Source organism: Cetorhinus maximus, chromosome 22, assembly GCF_964194155.1.
Source record: "Cetorhinus maximus chromosome 22, sCetMax3.hap1.1, whole genome shotgun sequence".
NCBI lineage: Eukaryota > Metazoa > Chordata > Chondrichthyes > Lamniformes > Cetorhinidae > Cetorhinus > Cetorhinus maximus.
This window is the reverse complement of record NC_135900.1, coordinates 77,522,186-77,545,310: the sequence shown is the minus strand read 5'-3', so window position 1 is coordinate 77,545,310 and position 23,125 is coordinate 77,522,186. Positions and strand designations below refer to the sequence as shown.

The window sequence follows — 23,125 nt, the reverse complement described above, 5'->3', positions numbered from 1 at the left end:
ATGGAGTACAGTTAATAAATTCACATTTAAAACATTTAACATCCAAATTAATTAATTAAATAGAATAGAGATGGCTGGGCAGGTGATGTGTTGCAGCTGTACAATGTGGGAACTGGTGGAAGCTAGATGCGATCCACGGTGACCACACCTGCAGCAAGTATTGGCTGCTTGAGGAACTTCTGCTCAGAGTTGATGAGCTGGAGTCCGAGCTGTGGACACTGCAACACATCAGGGAGGGGGAAGAATTATCTGGACACTATGTTTCAGGAGGCAGTCACATCCCTTAGTTTAATTACATCAAATTTGGTCCGTGGTCAGGGACAGGAGGGTGTGACTGCGAGTGAGGCAGGTATGGGGATCTAAAATTTATCTTTGGAGAAGCCTCAGCCAGTGCCCTTGTCCAATAAGTATAAGGTTCTTGCTCCCAGTGTGGACGAGGGCACAGACTGCAGGGAGATGAGCAAACTGACCACAGCACCGTGGTACAGAGCACCATTCATGTGGGGGAAGAAAAGAGAAATGTAGTAGTAATAGGGAATAGCATAGTTAGGGGAATAGATACTGTTCTCTGTAGCAAAGAGAGTCCCGAAGGCTGTGTTGCCTACCTGGTGCCAAGGTTAAGGACATCTCTTCTGGGCTGGAGAGGAACTTGGAGTAGGAGGGGAAGGATCCAGTTGTCGATTGAAAGAAAGTTTAGAAAATCAAAAAGAAATGAGCGAGCAGAAGTACAGGGTAGTGAAGAGGCGAATGATAATCAAAATGACAGGAAGGGGCAGAAAATATAAGCAGAAGAGTGCAGCAGAAATTAGAACCAGGATGAGTAACAATGGTAAAAAGTCAAAGCTTAAGACTCTTTATCTGAATACACATAGCACTTGTAACAAGATAGATGAGTTGACGGCACAAATAGAAATAAATGAATATGACTTGAAAGCTATTACAGAGATGTGGTTGCAGGGTGACCAAGACTGGGAACTCAATATTCAAGGGTATTCAACGTTCTGGAAAAATAGGCGAAAAGGAGGTGGGGTAGCTTTGTTAATAAAGGAAGGTATCAGTGCGGTGATGAGTAGTGATATAGGTACAATAGATCGTGATGTGGAATCAGTTTGGTGGAAATAAGGAATAGCAAGGGGAAGAAGTCACAGGTGGGAGTTGTCTATAGACCCCTGAAGAGTTGCTTCACTGTTGGACAAAGTGTAAATCGGGAAATAATGGAGGCATGCAAGAAGGGCGCTACAATTGTCTTGGGTGATATTAATCTGCATATTGATAAATCAATTTGTCAGGGGTAACATGGAAGACGAATTTGTAGAGTGCATTAGGAATATTTCTTGGAGCAACATGTTGCAGAACCTACCCAGGAACAGGCTATTTTAGATCTAGTAATGTGTAATGCGGTAGGATTAATAAGAGAGATCTTGTAGTTAAGAATCCTCTAGAGGGTAGCAATCACAACATAGCTGAATTTCAAATTCAGTTTGAGGGTGAGCAACTCGAATCTCAAATCAATGTCCTTAACTTAAATAAGGGCAATTACAGAAGTATGAAGAAAGAGTTGTCTAAAGCGGGCTGGGAAAATAGGCAGGGAAGGTCAGTGGATGAGCAGTGGCAGACATTTAAGCAGATATTTCATTACGCTCAGCAAAAATTTATCCCGGTCATAAAGAAGGACTCAATGAGAAGGATGAACTGCCCATTGTTAACAAAGGCAGTCAAGGAGGGTGACCAATCAAAATCTAAGGCATACAAAGCGGCGAAAACTAGTGGTGAGCCAGAGGATTGGGAATTTTTTAGGAATCAGTAATGGATGACTAAAGTGCTAATAAAGAGGGAGAAAATTGATTTTGAAAGTAAACTAGCAAGAAATATAAAAACAAACAGTAAGAGCTTCTGCGGGTATATAGTGAGCATGGGACCCTTGGGGGATGCAACTGGAGAACTGATAACAGGGAACAGGGAAATGGCAGATAATTTAAATGAATATTTTGCATCGGTCTTCACGGTGGAGGACACTATAAACATCCCAAAAATATCAGACAAGCAAGGAGCTAATGGAAGGAAAGATCTTGTAACAGTCTCTATCACGAGGGACAAAGTATTTGACAAACTAATGGGACTAAAGGCAGACAAGTTGCCAGGACCTGATGGTCTGCATTCAAGGGTTTTAAAGGAAGTGGTTGCAGGGATAGCAGACGCATTGGTCGAAATATTCCAAAACTCACTGGATTCCGGGGGGGTCCCAGCGGATTGGAAAACTGCTAATGTGATGCCCCTGTTCAAGAAGGGAGACAAAAAACAGGAAACTACCAGCCAGTTAGCCTAGCATTTTCCAAACGACAGATGTTAGAGTCCATTATTAAGAAAGAAATAGCAGGACATTTAGAAAAGCTTAATACAATCAAACAGAGTCAACATGGTTTTGTGAAAGGGAAATCATGTTTGACAAACTTGCTAGAGTTCTTTTGAGGATACAACAAGCAGAGTTGATAAAGGGGAACCGGTAGATGTAGTGTATTTAGATTTCCAGATGGCATTCGATAAGGTGCCACATAAAAGGTTATTGAACAAGATAAGAGCTCATGGTATTGGGAGTAATGTATTAACACGGATCGAGAATTGGTTAACACACAGAAGACAGGGATTAATGGGTCTTTTTCAGGTTGGAAAGATGTAACTAGTGGAGTGCCACAAGGATCAGTCCTAGGGCCTCAATTATTTACTATCTATATTAATGACTAGGGAGCAGGGTGTAATGTATCCAAATTTGCTGACAATACAAAAGTAGGTGGGCGGGCATGTTGTGGTGAGGACTTAAGGAATCTGCAAGGGGATAGAGACAGGTTGAGTGATTGAGCAAAAACTTGGCAGATGGAGTTTAATGTAGGAAAGTGTGAAGTCATGCACTTTGATAGGAAAAATCAAAAGGCAGACTATTATTTAAATGGAGAGAGACTCCAAAAAAAGTGCATCACAGAGGGATCTGGATGTTCTTGTGAATGAAACGTAAAAAGTGAGCATGCAGTGCAGCAAGTAATTAAGAAGGCAAATGGAATTTTGGCCTGTATTGCTAGGGTGTTGGAGTTTAAAAATAGGGTAGTCTTGTTACAACTGTACAGGGTGTTGGTGAGGCCGCATCTGGAGAACTGTGTACAGTTTTGGTCCCTGTATTTAAGAAAGGATATACTGACATTGGAGGCAGTTCAAAAGAGATTCACTCGGCTGATGAAGGTGTTGACTTATCAAGAACAGCTAAACAGGTTAGGTCTTGAGTTTAGCAGAATGAGGGGTGATCTTATGGAAACGTACAATATTCTGAGGGGGCTTGACAGGGTAGATGTTGAGAAGCTGTTTCCACTAATGGGGAAATCTCAAACTAGGGGACATAAGAGTCATAGAGGTCTACAGAGAGGAATAATTGGCAATCTAGTTGTGCGAGGCCCCTTGGGGATGAGCGACCATAATATGATAGAATTCTTCATCAAGATGGAGAGTGATGTAGTTGATTCTGAGACTAGGGTCCTGAATCTTAATAAAGGAAACTACGATGGTATGAGACACAAGTTGGTTATGATGGATTGGGAAAGGTTACTTAAGAGGGATGATGGTGGATAGGCAATGGCAAACGTTCAAAGAGCGCATGGGTGAACTGCAACAATTGTTTATTCCTGTCTGGCGCAAAAGAAAAACAGGAAAGGTGGCTTACAAGGAAAATTAGAGATAGTATTAGATGTAAGGAAGAGGCATACAAATTGGCCAGAAAAAACAACAGACCTGAGGATTGGGAGCAGTTTAGAATTCAGCAAAGGAGGACCAAGGGATTGATCAAGAAGGGGAAAATAGAGTACGAGAGTAAGCTTGCAGGGAACATAAAAACTGACTGTAAAAGTTTCTATAGGTCTGTGAAGAGAAAAAGATTGATGAAGACAAATGTAGGTCCCTTACAGTCAGCAACAGGGGAATTTATAATGGGGAACAAAGAAATGGCTGACCAACTAAATACATACTTTGGTTCTGTCTTCACAAAGGAGGACACAAATAACATACCAGAAACGTTGGGGAACACAGGGTTTAGTGAGAGGGAGGAACTGAAAGAAATCAGTATTAGTAGGGAAATGGTGTTGGGAAAATTGATGGGATTGAAGGCCGATAAATCCCCAGGGTCTGATAATCTACATCCCGGAGTACTTAAGGAAGGGTCCCTAGAAATAGTGGATGCATTGGTGGTCATCTTCCGACATTCTATAGACTCTGGCACAGTTCCTACAGATTGGATAGTAGCTAATGTAACCCCACTATTTAAAAAGAGAGGTAGAAAGAAAACTGGAAATTGTAGACCAGTCAGCCTGACGTCAGTAGTGGGGAAAATTCTAGAGTCCATTATAAAAGACTTAATAGCTGAGCACTTGGAAAACAGTGGCAGAATCGGACAGAGTCAGCATGGATTTATGAAAGGGAAATCATGTTTGACAAATCTACTGGAATTTTTCAAGAATGTAACTAGTAGAGTTGACGAGGGGGAGCCAGTGGATGTGATTTATCTGGACTTTCAGAAGGCTTTCGACAAAGTCCCACATAAGAGATTGGCGTGTAAAATTAAAGCATGGGATTGGGGGTAGTGTATTGAGATGGATAGAAAACTGGTTGGCAGACAGGAAACAAAGAGTAGGAATAAACCAGTCTTTTTCTGAATGGCAGGCAATGACTAGCGGTGTACTGCAGAGATCGGTGCTGGGACCCCAGCTATTCACAATATATATTAATGATTTAGATGAGGGAACTAAATGTAATATCTCCAAATTTGCAGATGACACAAAGCTGAGTGGGAGGGTGGGCTGTGAGGAGGATGCAGAGATGCTTCAGTGTGATTTGGACAAGCTGAGTGAGTGGGCAAATGCATGGCAGATGCAGTATAATGTGGATAAATGTGAGGTTATCGCTTTTGGTAGCAAAAACAGGAAGGCAGATTATTATCTGAATGGCTACAAATTGAGAGAGGGGAATGTGCAATGAGACCTGGGTGTCCTCGTACACCAATCGCTGAAGGCAAGCATGCAGGTGCAGCAGGCGGTAAAGAAGGCAAATGATATGTTGGCCTTCATAGCGAGAGGATTCGAGTACAGGAGCAGGGATGTCTTGCTGCAATTATACAGGGCCTTGGTGAGACCACACTTGGAATATTGTGTGCAGTTTTGGTCTCCTTATCTGAGGAAGGATGCTCTTACTATAGAGGGAGTGCAGCAAAAGTTTACCAGACTGATTCCTGGGTTGGGGGGACTGACATATGAGGAGAGATTGAGTCGGTTAGGATTATATTCACTGGAGTTCAGAAGAATGATAGGGGGATCTCGTAGAAGCCTATAAAATTCTAACAGGACTAGACAGGGTGGATGCAGGAAGGATGTTCACTCAGAGTGGTGAGCCTGTGGAATTTGCTACCACAGAAAGTAGTTGAGGCCAAAACATTGTATGTTTTCAAGAAGGAGTTAGATATAGCTCTTAGGGCAAAAGAGATCAAAGGATATGCAAAGTGGGAGCAGGCTATTGAGTTGGATGATCAGCCATGATCATAATGAATGGCGGAGCAGGCTCGAAGGGCCAAATGGCCTACTCCTGCTCCTAGTTTCTATGTTTCTACAGCACAGAAAAAGACCCTTTGGCCCATCAGGTCTGCGCTGCTCAAGGAAGTACCTAACTATTCTAATCCCATTTTCCAGCACTAGGCCCATACCTTGTACGCCATGGCATCACAAGTGCACATCCAAATACTTCTTAAATGTTATGTGGGTTTCTGCCTTTCAGGCATTGAGTTCCTGATTCCCACCACCCACTGGGTGAAAAAAATTCTTCCTCACATCCTCTCTAAACCTCCTGCTCCTTACCTTAAATCTATGCCCCCTGGTTACAGATCCCTCCACCAAGGGGAAAAGTTCCTTCCCGTCTACCCTATATATACCCCTCAATTTTATACACCTCAATCATGTCCCCCCTCAATCTCCTCTGCTCCAGGGAAAATAACCCCAGTCTATCCAATTTCTCCTCTTAATTAAAACTCTCCAGTCCAGGCAGCATCCTGGTAAATCTCCTCTGCACTCTCTCTAGTGCAATCACATCCTTCCTATAATGCGGATTCCAGAACTGCATGCAATACTCTAGCTGTGGCCTAACCAGCATTTTATACAGTTCCGGTATAGCCTCCCTGCTCTTATATTCTATGCCTCAGCTAATAAAGGCAAATAACTCATATGCCTTCTTAACCACCTTATCTACCTGTCCCACTACCTTAAGGGACCAGTGGACATGTACACCAAGGTCCCTCTGATCCTCGGTATATCCCAGGGTCCTGCCATTCATCGTGTATTCCCGTGCCTTGTTTGTCCTACCCACGTGCATCACCTCACACTTACCCAGATTAAATTCCATTTGCCACTGATCAGCCCATCTGACCAGCCTGTCTATATCCTCCTGTAATCTAAGGCTATCCTCCTCACTATTTACCACCCGGCCAATTTTCGTGTCATCTGCGACCTTACTGATCAACCCTACTACATTCAAGTCTAAATCGTTTATAAAAACCACCAACAGCAAGGGACCCAACACCGATCCCTGTGGAACTCCATTGGACACAGGCATCCAGTCACAAAAACACCCTTCAACCATCACCCTTTGCTTCCTGCCACTCAGCCAATTCTGGATTAAATTTGGGCAAATTGCCTTGGATCCAATGGGCTCTTACCTTCGTTATCAGTCTCCCATGCGGGACCTTATCAAAGGCCTTGCTGAAGTCCAAGTAGACTAAGTCAAATGCATTGCCCTGATCTACACACCTGGTCACCTCTTTGAAAAATTCAATCAAATTGGTCAGACATGACCTCCCTTTAACAAAACCATGCTGACTGTCCTTGATTAATCCCTGCCTCTCCAAGTGTAGATTAGTTCTATCCCTCAGAATTGCTTCCAATTGTTTCCCCACCACTGAGGTTAGACTGACTGGCCTGTAGTTCCCTGGTTTATCCAATCCACCCTTCTTGAATAACGGTACCATATTGATTGTCCTCCAGTCCTCTGGCACCTCTCCTATGGCCAGAGAAATATTGAAAAGTATTGCCAGCGCCCCTGCTATCTCCTCCCTTACCTCACACAACAGCCTGGGATATATTTCATCCAGGCCTGGAGATTTATCTACTTTTAAGCCTGCCAGACCACTTAGAACCTCCTCCCTTTCTATGCTAATTTCTTTAATTATATCACAGTCCTTCTGCCTGATTTCCATGCCCAAGTCGTCCCTTTCGCTTGTGAACACTGACACAAAGTATCCATTTAGAACGCTACCTACGTCTACCAGCCCCACACACAAATTACCACAATGGTCCTTAATGGGCCCTACTCTTTCCCTAGTTATCCTCTTACTCTTAATGTACTTGTCAAATAACTTTGGATTTTCCTTTAGTTTACCTGCCAATGTTTTTTCATGTCCACTTTTTGCTCTCCTAATTTCCTTTTTAAGTTTCCCCCCTACACATTTTATACTCTTCTAGGGCTTCCGCTATTTTGAGTCCTCGGTACCTGCCATAAGCCTCCCTTTTTCTCTTTATCCAATTCTGTATATCCCTTGACACCCAGGGTTCCCTGGATTTGTTGTTTCCACCCTTTATCTTTACTGGAATATGTTGGCCCTGTACTCTCCCTATCTCCTTCTTGAATGAGTTCCACTGCTCTGACGCAGATTTACCTAAACGTAGCTGCTCCCAGTCCACTCTGGCCAAATCATATCTGATCTTATTAAGATTGGCCTTCCCCCAATTTAGAACTCTGATTTCTGGCCCACCCTTGTCCTTTTCCATAACAACCTTGAATCTAACGGAGTTATGATCACTATCTACAAAATGCACTCCCACTGATACCTCTCCACTTGCCTGGCTTCATTCCTTAAAATTAAGTCCAGGCCCCCTCTCTTGTAGGACCTTCTCCATACTGGCTTAAAAAGCTCTCCTGGATGCATTTTAAGAATTCCGCTCCCTCTAAACCTATCACACTATGACTAACCCAGTTAATGTTGGGGAAGTTGAAATCCTCCACTATTACTACCCTATTATTTTGACATTTCTCTGAAATTTGCCTACTTATCTGCTCTTCTATTTCTCTCTGACTGTTTGGGGGTTTATAGTACACTCCCAGCAATGTAATTGCTCCTTTTTTGTTTTTCAGTTCTACCCATATGGCTTCATTTGAGGAGGCTTCATAGATTTCATTCCTCCTTACTGCTGTAATTGATTCCTTGATCAATATTGCAATACCCCCTTCTCTTTTACCTCCTTCCCTGTCTTGCCTGAAGACCCTATATCCTGGAATATTAAGCTGCCAATCCTGCCCCTCTCTCAGCCATGTCTCTGTGACAGCAATGACATCATACTTCCATGTGTTAATTTGTGCCCTCAACTCATCTGCCTTATTCGTCAGACTCCTTGCATTAAAATAAATACCATCCAACCTTGCCAAACTCCCTTGTGCCTTAACTAGCCTATAATTTCTATGCCTTCCAGACTCACTTGCTCTCTCTTCTAATTTTGGCTGTGCATCTCTCCCTGCTGGACCTCCTCTCACGATCCCATCCCCCTGCCAAGTTAGTTTAAACTCTCCCCAACAGCACTTGCAAACCTCCCTGCAAGGATGTCGGTCCCATTCCGGTGCAACCCATCTGCCTTGTACAGGTCCCTCCACCTCTAGAAACAGTTCTAATGTCCTAGAAATCTAAAGCCCTCCCTCCTGCACTCTCTCTCCAGCCACGCATTCATCTGGACTAACTTCCTACTTCTATACTCACTAGCACGTGGCACCGGAAGTAATCCACAGATTATTACCTTTTTGAGGTCCTGTTTTTCAACCTGTTTCCTATATCCCTAAATTCTGCTTGCAGGACCTCATCCCTCTTTCTACTTATGTTGTTGATACCAATATGTAGCATGATCTCTGTCTGTTAGCCCTCCACCTTTAGGATGCCCTGCAGCTGTTCAGTGAGATCCTTGACCCTAGCATCAGGGAGGCAACATTGCATCCTGGAGTCATGTCTATGGCCACAGAAACGCCTGTCTTCCCCTTACTATCGAGTCTCCTTCCACTATTGCTCTTCCCCTCTTTTTCCTCCCCACCCCAAGCATCTGAGACACTCACAGTGCTATGAGCGTGGCTGCACTCCCCAGAGGAACAATCACTCTCACTGTTTTCCAACACAGAGAAACGGTCCTCGAGCGAGATGCACCCTGGGGATTTCCTGACTACCTGCCTGACACCTTTCTTTTGACTGATGGTCACCTATTCCCTCTCTGTCTGCACTTCCTTAAGTTGTGGGGTGACCATGTCTGAAAACATGCTATCCACGAAACTCTCAGCCACGCGGATGCACCTCAGTGCCTCCAGCTGCTGCTGAAGCTCCAAAACTCAGAGCTCAAGAAGCTGCAGCTGGTGGCACTTCTTGCACACATGGTCGGCCAGAATAGTTACAGAATAAGGGGACACTCATTTAAAACTGAGATGCAAAAGAATTTCTCATCTCAGGGGTAGTGAATGTCTGCAATTCTCTACCCCAGAGAGTTGTGGAGGTGAGATCACTGGAAGTATTTAGAGAGGAGGTAGATAGATTTTTGAAATATCGGGGAGTTGAGAGCTATGAGGAGCTGGCATGAAAGAGGAGTGGAGGCCTGGGGCCTCCATGATCTTATTGAATGGCAGGGCAGGCTTGAGGGGCCGAAAGACCTACTCCTGCTCCTATTTCTTATGGTCTTACAAGCACATAGCAAAGATAGTGTGGTTTTAATGGGAGGATTTTAACTTTCATAGAGATTGGGATAAGGAGACTAGCTCATGTTAGAAAGGTTTGAATGTGTGTGTCCAGGACAAGTTTTCTACAGCAAAGTATCCTAGAAACATGGAGCATGCCATTTTAGATATAATAATGACCAATGAATCATGTTTAGTTAACAGCCTAATGGTGCATGCATAATGATCTCAGAACGATCAATTCAATAGTGTTTGAAAGGGAGAAACACAAAACAGCCAACGTGATAGGCTTGGCTTAGGTTGACTTCATTGCGATGAGGCAGAGACTGCCAAAATAAACTGGGCAAATGTGTTCAAGGGTAAAGTGACAGATCAGTGGGAGGTGTTCAAAAATGAACCTAATATAGCACATGTTTATAACCACCAAGGGTCAACTTACCAAAAAAAAACATGGACAACTAAAGAGGCAAGAGACATTATAAAACTAAGAAAAAAACCATTCAAAAAATGCAAAATCGCACTGCATCTTACTCATTTGTCAGAATCAAAGAGAAAAGGATGGGCAGTGTGAAAATAAGGGATATCAACATCAAAACAATTCATTAAAAAAATTGTTAGGAAATGAGAGGCTGGTCAGGAGCAATATGGCACTTTGAAAACTAATACGGCAATATTGTCAATGAAAATAAGGAAATGGCAGATATAATTAATTAATCATTTTGTGTCAGATTCACAGCAGAGTCAGCATACTAGAATTCCCAAGGAAGCTAATATTGAATCAGGGGCAGGGATTCAAAATTAATGTAAGCAAAATAGCAGTTACGCAGAAAATAATAGCACAGGCTTTAGATTCCCAGGACATTCAGACTGGTTCTGCGAGAGATGGGACCTTTACTGGCCAGATGGGTTGCACCTGAACAGAACCGGGGCTAATTTCCTTGTGGGTTGGTTTGCTAATGCTACTGGGTTCAACTAACTTGGCTGGGGGATGGGATGCGGGAGAATAGAGGAAAAAAAAACAAGGTATACAAAGAATTGGGAGAGACAGATAACACTAAAGTAGCAAGTATAGAGCATAACGGTATAATATGGGTCTGTCTTTGTCACCAAAATTTGACTTTGACCTCAGGGATTAAAGTTTCCTGAAAAGGCCAGTCTACTTCCAATATTTTTTTTCTTTTATTCATTCATGACATGTGGGCATCACGGGAAAGGCTAGCACTTGTTATCCATCCCTAATTGCCCTTGAACTGAGTAGCTTGCTTGGTCATTTCAGAGGGCAGTTAAGAGTCAACGACATTATTGTGGGTCTAGAGTCACACGTAGGCCAGTCCAAGTAGGGATGGCAGATTTCCTTCCCTAAAGGGCATTAGTGAACCAGATGGGTTTTTACAATAATCAATGATAGTTTCACAGTCGCCATTACTGAGGTTAGCTTTCAATTCCAGATTTTATTAATTGAATTTAAATTCCACCAGTTGCCATGATGGGATTTGAACCCGTGCCCCCACAACATGAGCCTGGGCCTTTGGAGCACTAGTCCAGTGACATTGCCACTACAGCACCGTCTCAGTTAGGGATTTATAACTAAGAACATGGATAAAAGATTAAACATAAGAGGAACTTTTTTAACCTAGTTTGTGGAAAGTACCAGAGATCATGCCAACATTAAGAATAGGTTGGATATAGGATCAATGGGGAAATCAGGGGATATGGAAACAGGATGGACAGATGCAATTAGAACTACAGTTAAGTCCTCGCTTAAAGCTGTGGTTGTTATCCTGAAAATTGCGACTTTAAAGTGAAACATAGGCTGGGATTTTCCAGCCTCGCCATGGGGAAAGCAGCAGGCCAGCCAAAGCGCATCGGCTCTCGGCAGGACCGGAAGATCCCGGCAGTGGGCATGGCTGGAAAATCCAGCCATAGGTTCCCATTGGAATCAATGTTAAAACTGAAGTTAGGTTATGTAGGACCTTCATTATCAGAAAAAAAAAACATTAAAACATTATACCCTGTAAGTTGAAATACTTTACATTGCTAAATTCCACATTGGTGAATGAAATAAATTTTAAAATAAAGACTGGCTCCAGATTCATCCTTTCCTCAATGTACGAGCATTGACTACACAGGGGCCACTCCAAAATGATGCCAATCGGGTCACATGGAAAATGGCGTCAAAACAAATCTCGCAACACTGAACGAGATTACAAGCCCCATTAATTTACTGATGTTAAATGGGGACTTACTGCACTTCTAGTTGAAGTCAAAACCATAAAGATTACAAGATCTTTTGTAAGTGTTCATTCTTCAGTGGCAAGGTCCAGGGCAGGATTTTCAGGCCCAGACACCAGTGGGCATTGTCGCGGGCGGGACAAGAAAATTTGGAGAGTTGTTGACTTTTAATAGCTCTCCAAATTTTCCCACCCTGCCTGCAACGATGTCCACCAGTGTCATGGCCAGAAAATACTGCCCCCAGTCTTCAAACACTCCCTTTTGTCAATGATCATCTGTGTCATAAAGGTAAAGCACAGCAGCAACGTTTCTAACTTTTGCAGCTTCCTTTGGCTTCATCTCAAGAGCGAAGAAAAACTGACAGGTGTTGGCAACACAATTTATCGATGGCATCTTTGACGCAATCTCAAGATATGGCCCCCGTGGATTGTATTACAGCGGACCCCCAGTACAGTAAGGCTGAGATCAGAGAAAGTAGGAATGCTATAAGGCCTGAATTGAAGTCGCTATGCATGCCTGTGAATGCACAGGAGTACGCTGAATAAGGTTGATGGGCTGCAAGTTCAGGTAGCCATGTGGGAATGCTTGCTCATCTCTCTTCCAAAGATATACAGCCAAACAATGGGAATTCAGATGCTTACTGCCATATTTTTAATTGTCCAATTCCTCAGAATAAACCATATTTCTCCTCCTTAAATGGAGGGAGTCTTCCAAAATAGGATAGTAGTACAATAAACAAAATCAGACGTTACAGTAGTCTCACAATAATGAGTTAAATAGGACTGGAGAGTTGGAGTCAAACAAAGTCATAGTTTATTTGGCTAGAATTAAGGGACAGAAGAGCTCTTACGCTACTGGCCGAAAGCCACAAAGAGTGGAAAGAAGGTAGAGGAGAAGGCAAATTACCGGAAGATACAAGAACTACAGAGTAGTGTTAATGGGGGACTTCAGTTATCCTAATATAGACTGGGATAACAACAGTGTAAAAGACAAAGACATGGAGGCATTCCTGAAAACGTGTACAGGAGAACTTTCTTAATCAGCTTAACAATGAGGGAGAGAGTGCTGGATCTAGTTTGGGGAATGAAGTGGGACAAATGATGCATTAAGTGGGAGAGCATTTGGCAAACAGTGATCGCAATGACATCAGGTTTGTAATGACTATGGAAAAGGGCAAGGAACATATCATGTGTAAAAATACTTAATTGAAAGAGGAGTAATCTCTGCGAGTCAAAAGGAAAAAGAAAAAAAAAAGAAAACAAGAAAAAGATGAGGTTAGGGACCAAAAAGAAGATATACTTGTGGAGACAGAGGTAATGACTTAGGTACTAAAGGAGTAGTTTTTATCTGTCTTTATTAAAGAGGAGAATTCTGGCAACATGTCATTAAAGGTCTATTACTGGAATAAGGTGAAATCACACTCGAGCACAGGTGATACACGTCAAGTCAAGAAAGTTGGAAACATCAAGTACAGTGGGTTTTCACCTCTACTCTGAAGGAAACCCTAATTATTAAATACAACACGTCTCCTCTCACCATTCACTAGACCAATCTCCTTGACACACACACACACCAGCACCAGATTCCAGAACCAGAAGTATGCACAAGTGCAAGTGTTTTTAAATAAATTACTGAAGGTCTTTAAACTAGGTTAGCAGCCTTTTCTGCATTAGATTATGTGAAGGTCAGTGAGCTAATATAATCAGTTACCATGGTCTGTCTGGAGATCCCAGTGGGCTATAGGCAGTCACAACGATATCTTTTGAATGGCAATAGGAGATCAGGTCTTCTTGAGTCAGGTAAGGGTGGCATTCAATCTATCAAAGCAAGTAGAAGAGGAAAAAATAATCAACCCTCAGCAGGCCACTGATTTAGTTTCACAGAAAGAAATATTGCAGACTACTGAATGCTATTGAGGAGTCAGTAGTAAAAATCTAGAATCCAATGATCAAGAAAAAGGTCTCGCCATTACCTGGTTGACTGAAGGTTTATACTTCAGGTTTGGTTTATTCAGGATCCGCTCAATCTGCTCCTGGTTAAAGTTGGACACTCCTATGGCTTTAACCATACCTTTGTCAACCAAATCTTCCATAGCCTGTGAAGGAAAAACTATGTTGCTCTTCATGCATATTTCAATTAGAATAAAAATAGATAATCAATGCCAGATTAACACAAGGGCTCTCCAGGATGCAGGTACATTGTGTAAATGAAGTCACTGGAGCAGCCTACCAGGGTGGGAAATACATGGAGATTTCAAGATGAGCTTCAAACAAAAATAAAAAATCCCTGTAGACATTCTTTCCATTTTAAACTAAATTAGAAATTATAAGCATGTGATGCTCAATTTTCATCTAAAATGAAACCAAAGAATTAAATCAAACTCGAACACTTACCTCCCAGGTGTCGACAAAATCAGTGTCACTTGGTATTATCAACCCAGTCTCATCCAAAGGAGTATCCTCACCACCAGCCTTAAAAGAGATGTTTACAACATCATTTTTAAAAGTATGTTCCTGAAGCTTACAAGAGAATAGAAGCTCAAGAAAGAAACAAAAGACATGGCTGAGGTTGCGAAGAGAAAGATATGGAAAAAGTTGGTGAATGGAAGACAAGAGTTAATAGATAATTATTGGAAAACTTTCATTTATTTTGCATATGGCATAAACACCAGTTCACAAAATTTACTTTATGCAAAATGTTTCAAATCAGCATAGATGCTCTGTTAGATTCAAGATTCTTGAATTGGGATGCATTCTGGTCACCACATTACCAGAAGGATATGGAGGCATTGGAGAGGGTGCAGAGGAGGTTTACCAGGATGCTGCCTGGTCTGGAGGTTATTAGCTACGAGGAGAGGTTGGAGAAACTCGGATTGTTCTCACTAGAGCGACGGAGATTGAGGGGCAACTTGATAGAAGTTTAAAAAATTATGAGTGGCATGGACAGAGTAGATAGTCAGAAGCTTTTTCCCAAGGTGGAAGAGTCAATTACTAGGGGACATAGATTTAAAGTGAGAGGAGAAAACTTTAGAGGAAATGTGCAGGGCAAGTTTTTTATGCAGAGGGTAGTGAGTGTCTGGAATTCGCTGCCAGAGGAGGTGGTGGAAGCAGGTATGATAGTGGTGTTTAAGAGGCAGCTTGACAAATACATGAATAGGATGGGAATAGAGGGATACAGACCCCAGAAGTGCAAAATGTTTTAGTTTGACAGGCAATATGATCGGCGCAGGCTTGAAGGGCCGAAGGGTCTGTTCATGTGCTGTACTTTTCTTTGTTCTTTGTTCTCTGACTTGTTGGGGTATAAGGTTTCCATGCTACTTCTGATCTTCTCTCACTGTAATATGTCACTCATTGCTGTGTTTTATGGTGCTCCACGGTTATCCACCATCTACCCCCTCAGCCTTCCTTTTGCCTCAACTCATATCTCAACATCTTCCTGCTCCCAAACTATTCTTCCATAGCTCCTGCTCCTTCCTCCATTGCCAAAGTGGACACTTGCTACTGAATCAATTGCCCAATGTCAAAAATAATCTTGCCTGCAAAATTTGCATTGCACTTTTGAGTGGGTCATAAGACACTAGATGAATAAATAATAAACCAGGCTTTTGAGGATCCTGGTGAGATAATTCCAGGTCTCAGACATGGTACTATATTTCAAACCAAACAATACAAATTGGACAAAATTAATTAATAAAACAAATATTCCCTGAACAAATACAAACAGTGGCACCCACAAAATAATTAATTAAATAAATAAGCCCTAAATGGACCCAATGTAATGAAGGCAGAATGTGTAGACAATTTATCTAAATATCACTAGATACACTGAACTAGACCTCCACAAGGCTAATCCAAAGGCTATGGCAGTAATCTAGCAACCTAAAGGTCAGGAGTTCAAATCCCACATGCTAATAGTTATCATCTTACCTTCCTCACCATATCAAATGAACATGTGAAATGGGAGCAGGATTGGACTAATGGCCCTTTGAACTTGCTCTCCCATTCAACAAAATCATGGTTGATCTACCAGAACTCCACTGTCCTTCACTATCCTCATATCCCCGAATTTCTCTAAATATCATAAAATGATACCATAGGAAGCAGCCAAATAGCCCATCCTGCTTATGTCAGCTCTTTGCTATGCAATTAATCCCACCCTCTTGGTCTTTCCCCATAGTTGTGCAAGTTTTTCTCTTCCGGTATTTATCCAGTTCCCTTTTGAACATTATTATTGAATCTGCTTCCACCACTCCTTCAGGCAGTGCATTTCCACATCACCAAAACTCAGTGCAAATTTCCTCCCCAGTCCACTTGGTTCTTTTTAAATCTTAGTTCCCTAGTTATTGACCCTTCTGCTACTTTAAACAGTTTCTACTTCTTTATCCTTTAAAAACCATTCAATTTCTGAACAACTTTGTTAAATCTTCTCTTGCCCTTCTCTGCTCTCATGAAAACAACCCCAGCCTCTCTAGTCTCCACATAACTGAAGTCTTTCATCCCTGGTAAGTCTTGTCTACACCCTCTCTTCCTAAATTGTGGTCATCCAAATTCACCATAATACTCCAGCTGCTTAGAATCATAGAATGGTTGAATGGTTACAGGACAGAGGCCATTCAGTGTCTTTCCCTGTAGCACTGCAATTTTTTTCTCCATTCAGGCGCTTACCCAATTCTCTTTTGAAAGCCAAAATTGGATTCGCTTCACTGTCAGACCGTGCATTCCAGACCTTGAACGCTTGCTATAATAAAAAAAATTCTTCTCATTGCCTTTGGTTTTTTTTGCCAGTCACCTTACATCGGTGTCCTGTGGTTCACAACTATCCACTAATGGGAACAATTCCTCTCTACCTACTGTGTCTAGACCCCTCATGATTTTGATTATCAAACCTCCTCTCAATTTGCTTTTTAAGAACCAGCCCAGATTCTCTAATATACCCACATAACTGAATTCCTGGAACGATCATTGTTGTATTAGCCCATTTCTCCTCAGTCCTGACCAAACAGATAACGGCTAGAGGCTTCCAAAATTCAATGCATTGTTTCCTTTGGTGAGTGGTAGGCGAGCAATAAGATAAAAGTTACACCTTTTATTTAAAAAAGTCAGCCAGGCCCTCTCCCTTAAATCGACTTCAAACAACTCTGATTTATTAATGGGTTCCCAGGTACCTTGCTCCCATCCCCACTCCATTAGAATCACAAATTGCCTAAATCAGTTCTGGCAGCTAGCCACTTTCATACGTCAAGAATATGTCGTTTTAGAATATGATTTTTAGTTTGGGAATATATCTTTTAGGTTGGAGGTTAAAAGGTTAACGGTAGAGAAGTAGAAACATCTGATGGAGAAACTGGTAATAATCCCGAAATAAATGCAACTCAAACAAACTTGGAGTTTATTAAAAGGTCGGGTCCATGTTGACTTAAGAGGGTAACAGTTAGAAAAGGTAAGATCATAAAATTAGGTAGCTAAAGAACTGGAGACTTGACACCTGCAGTTATTCCAGTAAAAAGATAAGTTATTCATGTGGTTTCTCAGAATTAAGGAATACTTTGGAATTAAAAGATAGTTAATTTGCTTTTCTACCTGGGAATAAACACATGTGTCAGGTTGTCATGGAGTGGGTAGAGCTTAGGGAGATTCTCTGGTTTCAATTTATCTGGGCGTTTGCTGAGAGTTTTGGTTATAGTTTAGACCTGGTGTGTGCAGTTTGCAGTTCACAGAGAATATAGCCAAAGTAAATGACAGTTAATTAGGCCTGCTAACTTCCTGATTCACTGCATGGAAAGTGGCTGAGGCTTAAACTCAGTTTGGATTTTGTGAGGGAACAGAAACTGGAAGATTTGTGCTAGCTTGCAGCTAGTGGAAGTATCTAGTAGTCCTCACAAAAGTCTTGTTGCAAAAGAAAGCAACCAGCAAAATAGCTTGGAAGTATCAAGGCAGCAACCCAAACAAGGGACTGAGGCATCTACAGTCAAGTGATGGTAAATAGCCTCGGAAAATAGCTGGAACGGAGGAGAATTAAAGTAATTACCATAGGACTGTAGCATGCTTAGGGTGGTCCTGACAGAAGTAAATAATTCTAAAATATCAAAATATAAAGAGAATTCCTGGGGCAAGTGAGAAGTAAAACTGAGGGCATCACAATATGGTTTATAACTATATATGTTAAGTTATAGTGCTTGTTTTGCTCAAGTCTTCTCCATAATGTTTATGTTTAAAAACATGAAATCTTGTGGCATAGATCTATTGGTTAAAACAAAATGTTAGATTTCTCTTTAAATGTTGGTGGTCCCTAACAGGGTTGTAATACACTCTTTAGCAGCAATGGGGTTGAAATTGCTCCTCCCACCACCTGGCCAATGTTCCCTCCACTTTAAAATCAAATCAATACTACAAACAACCCAGTGAACAAATTTGAGACAGTGTTAGAACACAAGTCCAATTAAAAGAAAGATGTATAAAAATGTCACAATTGGATACTTTACCTGAAATCCCATGGGCCAGTGAATAAGGTAGAGATCCAAATATTCCACTTTCAGGTCACACAGAGTTTTAGAACAAGCCTCCTTCACCCGATCTTTTGCATGAAACGTGCACCACAGCTAATAGGTCAATGGAAACTAACATTAGCACAGCTTCAAGATCAAAGTATTAAAAAAAATGCACTTTTAACCTCCTCCCAGAAGAACCCATTTCTCTCTGAAGTGTGGAATTCTTTGTAACACTTTGCAGTCATTTAAAAGAGCTCAGAATTCAATTGTGGTAAATGAAATACATTCTCTGTCTTCCTTTCTCAAAATAAATGCTTTATTTTAAAACTCTTTCATGGGATTGGAACATCACTGGCAAGGTCAACATTTATTGTCCATCGTGAATTGCCCTTGAGAAGGTGGTGGTGAGCTGCCTTCTTGAACCCCACTGCAGTCCTTGTGATGTGATGTAGGTACACCTACAGTGCCGTTAGGGTGTTCTAGGAATTTGATCCAGCGAGAGTGAAGGAACAGCAATGTATGTCCAAATCAGAATGGTGTGGGGCTCAGAGGGGAATTTACAGGTGGTGGCGTTCCCATGCATCTGCCGTCCTTGTCCTTCTAGGTGGTAGAGAACACAGGTTTGGCAGGTATTGTCAAAGGAGCACTGGCAAGTTGCTGCAGTGCATCTTGTAGATGCAGACACTGCTGCCACTGTGCATTGGTGGTGGAGGGAGTAAATGTTTAAGTTGGTGGAAGGTTGGTGAATAACTTTCAAAGCTCCCCACTTTACCTTACTGACAAGGAAGAGGTCTTCACGCTTTACAACACCGTCCTTAATCTTTTGGTGTATGCCTTCACCCACTTCCTTCTCATTCTTATAAATATAAGCACCATCAATGTGACGATAACCAATGGCGATGGCCTCCTTCACTGCTTCAATCACTTGACCTGGTTGGGACTGAACAAAGCAAAGTGCTCATCAAAATCAAAAGCAAAGTTTGTGTAGAACACTTAGGTGAATGGTTGTTCCCAATCCTTCCTGTCACTTCGTGAGTGTCTCTCTTTCTCAGGTAATGTCTGCCCACACTCAGCATTTATCACCACTCTCTGCAAATATGCATCTCTCTCTGTGCATAAGTCCCTAACTCTCCATTTTTGAACATGCATGGCCTCCATTCTTCCTATGCCACTGGATAATGTCTTTTTCTGTGTATATCCACCTTCTGTACCCAGGTCTGTATCTCTCTTGTTGGACTTACCCATCTCTTCTAGCCTAAACACTATTCCCTCAGTAAGTATTTGTAACTCCATCCTTCTGCACAAATCAATGCCTTTCTCCCACTCTCCCATCTCCCCTGCCAGCAGTCTCACAATGCACGCAATGAGTATTGCTGAAAAAGACAATTTTGTCAAAGCTCCTCTTCTTGCACTCATCAGGACAATCGCAAGAATACCAATGTCAGGGGAAGCAACAACTTTATACTGTATGAGAAGAGAGTGCTGTTTGGTTGGCAAGTGGACTCTGACTGGTAGAGGCATTGCCATGGAGAATGTATCAGTTACTGACAGTTAAATGCCAAGCGTTGGCAGATAGAAAGAACATGTACACACATTGCACTGGATGGACATTCACTGGTTCATTCCTCAGGGCAATGCCTTGACCAGAGTCAAGTTGTCTGGTTTAAATTTCAAACAATGCTTGGCAGTTAACTGTCAGTAACTGGTGCATTCTCCATGGCAACATCTCTACCAATCAGAGTCCACATGCCAACCAATCAGCACTCTCTTCTGATATAGTATAGTTGTTGCTTCCCCTGACATAAGGATGTGATTGCACTAGAGAGAGTGCAGAAGAGATTTATTAGTTGCTTGGGCTGGGGAGTTTTAGTTATGAGGAAAAATTGGATAGACTGGGGTTATTTTCCCTGGAGCAGAGGAGATTGAGGGGGGACATGATTAAGGTGTATAAAGTTATGAGGGGCATAGATAGCGTGGACAGGAAGGAACTTTTCCCCTTGGTGGAGGGATCAATAACCAAGGGGCATAGATTTAAGATAAGGGGAAGGAGGTTTAGAGGGGATGTGAGGAAGAATTTTTTCACCCAGAGGGTGGTGGGAATCTGGAACTCACTGCCTGAAAGGGTGGTAGAGACAGAAACCGTCATAACATTTAAGAAGTATTTGGATGTGCACTTGTGATGCCATGGCATACAAGGCTATGGGCCTAGTGCTGGAAAATGGGACTAGAATAGTTAGGTACTTGTTTGACTGGCACAGACTCGATGGCCAAAGGGCCTTTTCTGTGCTGTAGACCTCTATGACTCTACAACATTGGTATTCTTGCGATTGGCCTGCTGAGTGTAAGATTATAAGCTTCGACAAAATGTCTTTTTTCAGCAATACTCAAGTTCTGTACTACCAAACAACTAATGTACACATTCCTCTCCTTGTTTCTGCACGTGCCCACGGTGCCCTTACATCATTCCCTATTTGCATACCTCCATCTCAGGTATGTGTCTATCACCTCCAATCTCCACACACATCCCGCCCTCTATGTCTCTACCTGCATTCTTCTACATGCATTTTTCATCCCACCTGTCTCTCCATACGTTGATCCCAAAAACCCTATTTATGCACGTGTCCCTTCCTCAGTCTGTATTCCTGACTATCTATTGAATGCACGCTCAGCTATCTCTCACTCCTAGCCCTTCTATCCCTCCCCTGTATAGGCATTCTTCCCTCCATCCTTCCACACAGTACACCAATTCTCTCTGCAAATGTTTGTACACTCATGTTTGCATCCCTAACACTGATCTCTCTACAAAACGCATCACTCCACCTATTTTTAAATCTATTGTTTTATCTCCACCTTTTAGCCTATTTCGATCCCTTCCCCCCACCACACCCCACCCCCACTAGGGCCATCTGCCACTTGTTTGTCCTGCTTTCTATCCTTAATGTCACCATTAGCACATCCTTTAGCTAATATCACCACCGTCAACAACCCTTTGTCCTTTTGTCTACGACATCTTTGGCAATCTCTTCTTTGCCTTCACCTATCACTGGCCCTCTATCCAACTCTACCTGTCCCACCCCCCTCTACCAGCTTATATTTCACCAAATTTCTATATTTCTTTGGTTCTGATGAAGAGTCATACGGACTTGAAACGTTAACTGTGTTCCTCTGCAGATGCTGTCAGACCTGCTGAGTTTTTCCAGCTATTTTTGTTTTTGTTTCACTCCCCTAGTTAGTCTGTCCACTCTCTAACTGCATGTTCGTCTCACTGTGTGACCACCATGCCTATCCCAGTCTGACTGCAGGGATCCCCTTTTTGAACACACAATTCCATACTTCTGCACATTTACCCCTCGATTAGTCTACATCCCTGAATACATTTTTCTGGATGTGTTTTCTCTCCCTCCCTGCATGCCCAACAACTTCGGTGTGAAAAGTTAAGCTACAAGGTAACAAATGGGTTGAGATTATGCCTTAGTCTCTACAGGGGTTTAATTACCAATGTTTTCAATTTACCCATTTTAAGCCCAAGAATTACTGACTGGTAAGGGTGCTGGGAAGGAGGTTTTGCAGCACTATAAGGTATCTGCAGAACTTCCGAACCTGGTAGCCTGATAGAATTACTGTGGATAATCCTGCCTCCACTAAAGAGCATCTGGGGTTTCCTCAATATCTATCTTTGGACCCTTCCCTAATAACATTGACCTACAATAACAATTTCCTATAATTTACTAATCACATCCAGCTCTCTCACTATACACACCTGCATTTGGGCTGCATATCTATCTAATATTAAGAAATGGACAAGTCTTAATTTTTCCAACTGATCCAAATGAGAAAGGAAAGCAGAAAATGCTGGAAATATTCAGGTCAGGCAGCATCTGTGAAGAGAGGAACATAATTAACATTTCAAGCTAATGACCTGTTAACCCTTTACCTCCCTCCAAAAACACTGCCTGACCTGCTGAACATTTTCAGCATTTTGTGTTTTTATTTGATTTCTAGCATCAGCAGTATTTTGCATTCGTATCGGAATGCCTGAAGTCAATTTTTTTTCACCATCGAAAACTCTGCTCCCTTGATCCATCCTCCTCGGCTGCCCCTTGGGATGAGCAAAATCTCAGGGGATTCAGTTCAACTAAGACCAAGCTTCAAATACTACATTCCATCTATTATCAACACCGCCAATTCCCATCTTCGTAATATCATGACTAACTTACCCCCGTTGTCAGTAAAATCCATGTCGACATACACCTCTGGACTTGCTAATATGGATAAATTAAACTTGCCACAAAGTTAAGTCCTGTAATTTCATGCGCAGCTATCTTTTTAAGAACGTGTAGATATTCATTACTATCCATTCATGAACCTTACTGGCACTGAAAATTACTATAACCCTGGAGTTCCTTAAGTTTTAAATTGTTAATAAAGATTTTAAAAGAGTTAAATTGTTATATTTTTCCTTTCTCCTATTTTCCTCTCAATTTAATCTTGCTTTCCATTTCTATACCCAATGATGGTGAACTCACCCACTCAAATTTACACTTCTTTCTCAGCCCTCACACTGTTAATTTCACAACGCTTTCATGATTGCCTGAGATACAAATTCAAATCCCGTTCACTCAGGTCACA

At 42.0% G+C, this 23,125-nt stretch overlaps 1 protein-coding gene across 1 annotated transcript in view; it reads right to left on the bottom strand.

Moving 5' to 3' along the window:
- akr1b1.2 (aldo-keto reductase family 1, member B1 (aldose reductase), tandem duplicate 2) overlaps positions 1-19,432 on the bottom strand; it is a 38,356-nt gene extending 18,924 nt beyond the window's left edge. The window contains exons 1-5 of the mRNA XM_078568548.1: positions 19,269-19,432; positions 18,491-18,607; positions 14,403-14,480; positions 13,982-14,104; positions 13,720-13,826 (exon numbers count right to left, since the gene is read on the bottom strand). Of these exons, the coding sequence (XP_078424674.1) occupies positions 13,720-13,826; positions 13,982-14,104; positions 14,403-14,480; positions 18,491-18,502 (320 nt within the window). The 5' untranslated portion in view covers positions 18,503-18,607; positions 19,269-19,432. The remainder of the gene's footprint in view (positions 1-13,719; positions 13,827-13,981; positions 14,105-14,402; positions 14,481-18,490; positions 18,608-19,268) is intronic.
- Positions 19,433-23,125: the final 3,693 nt, after the last annotated feature.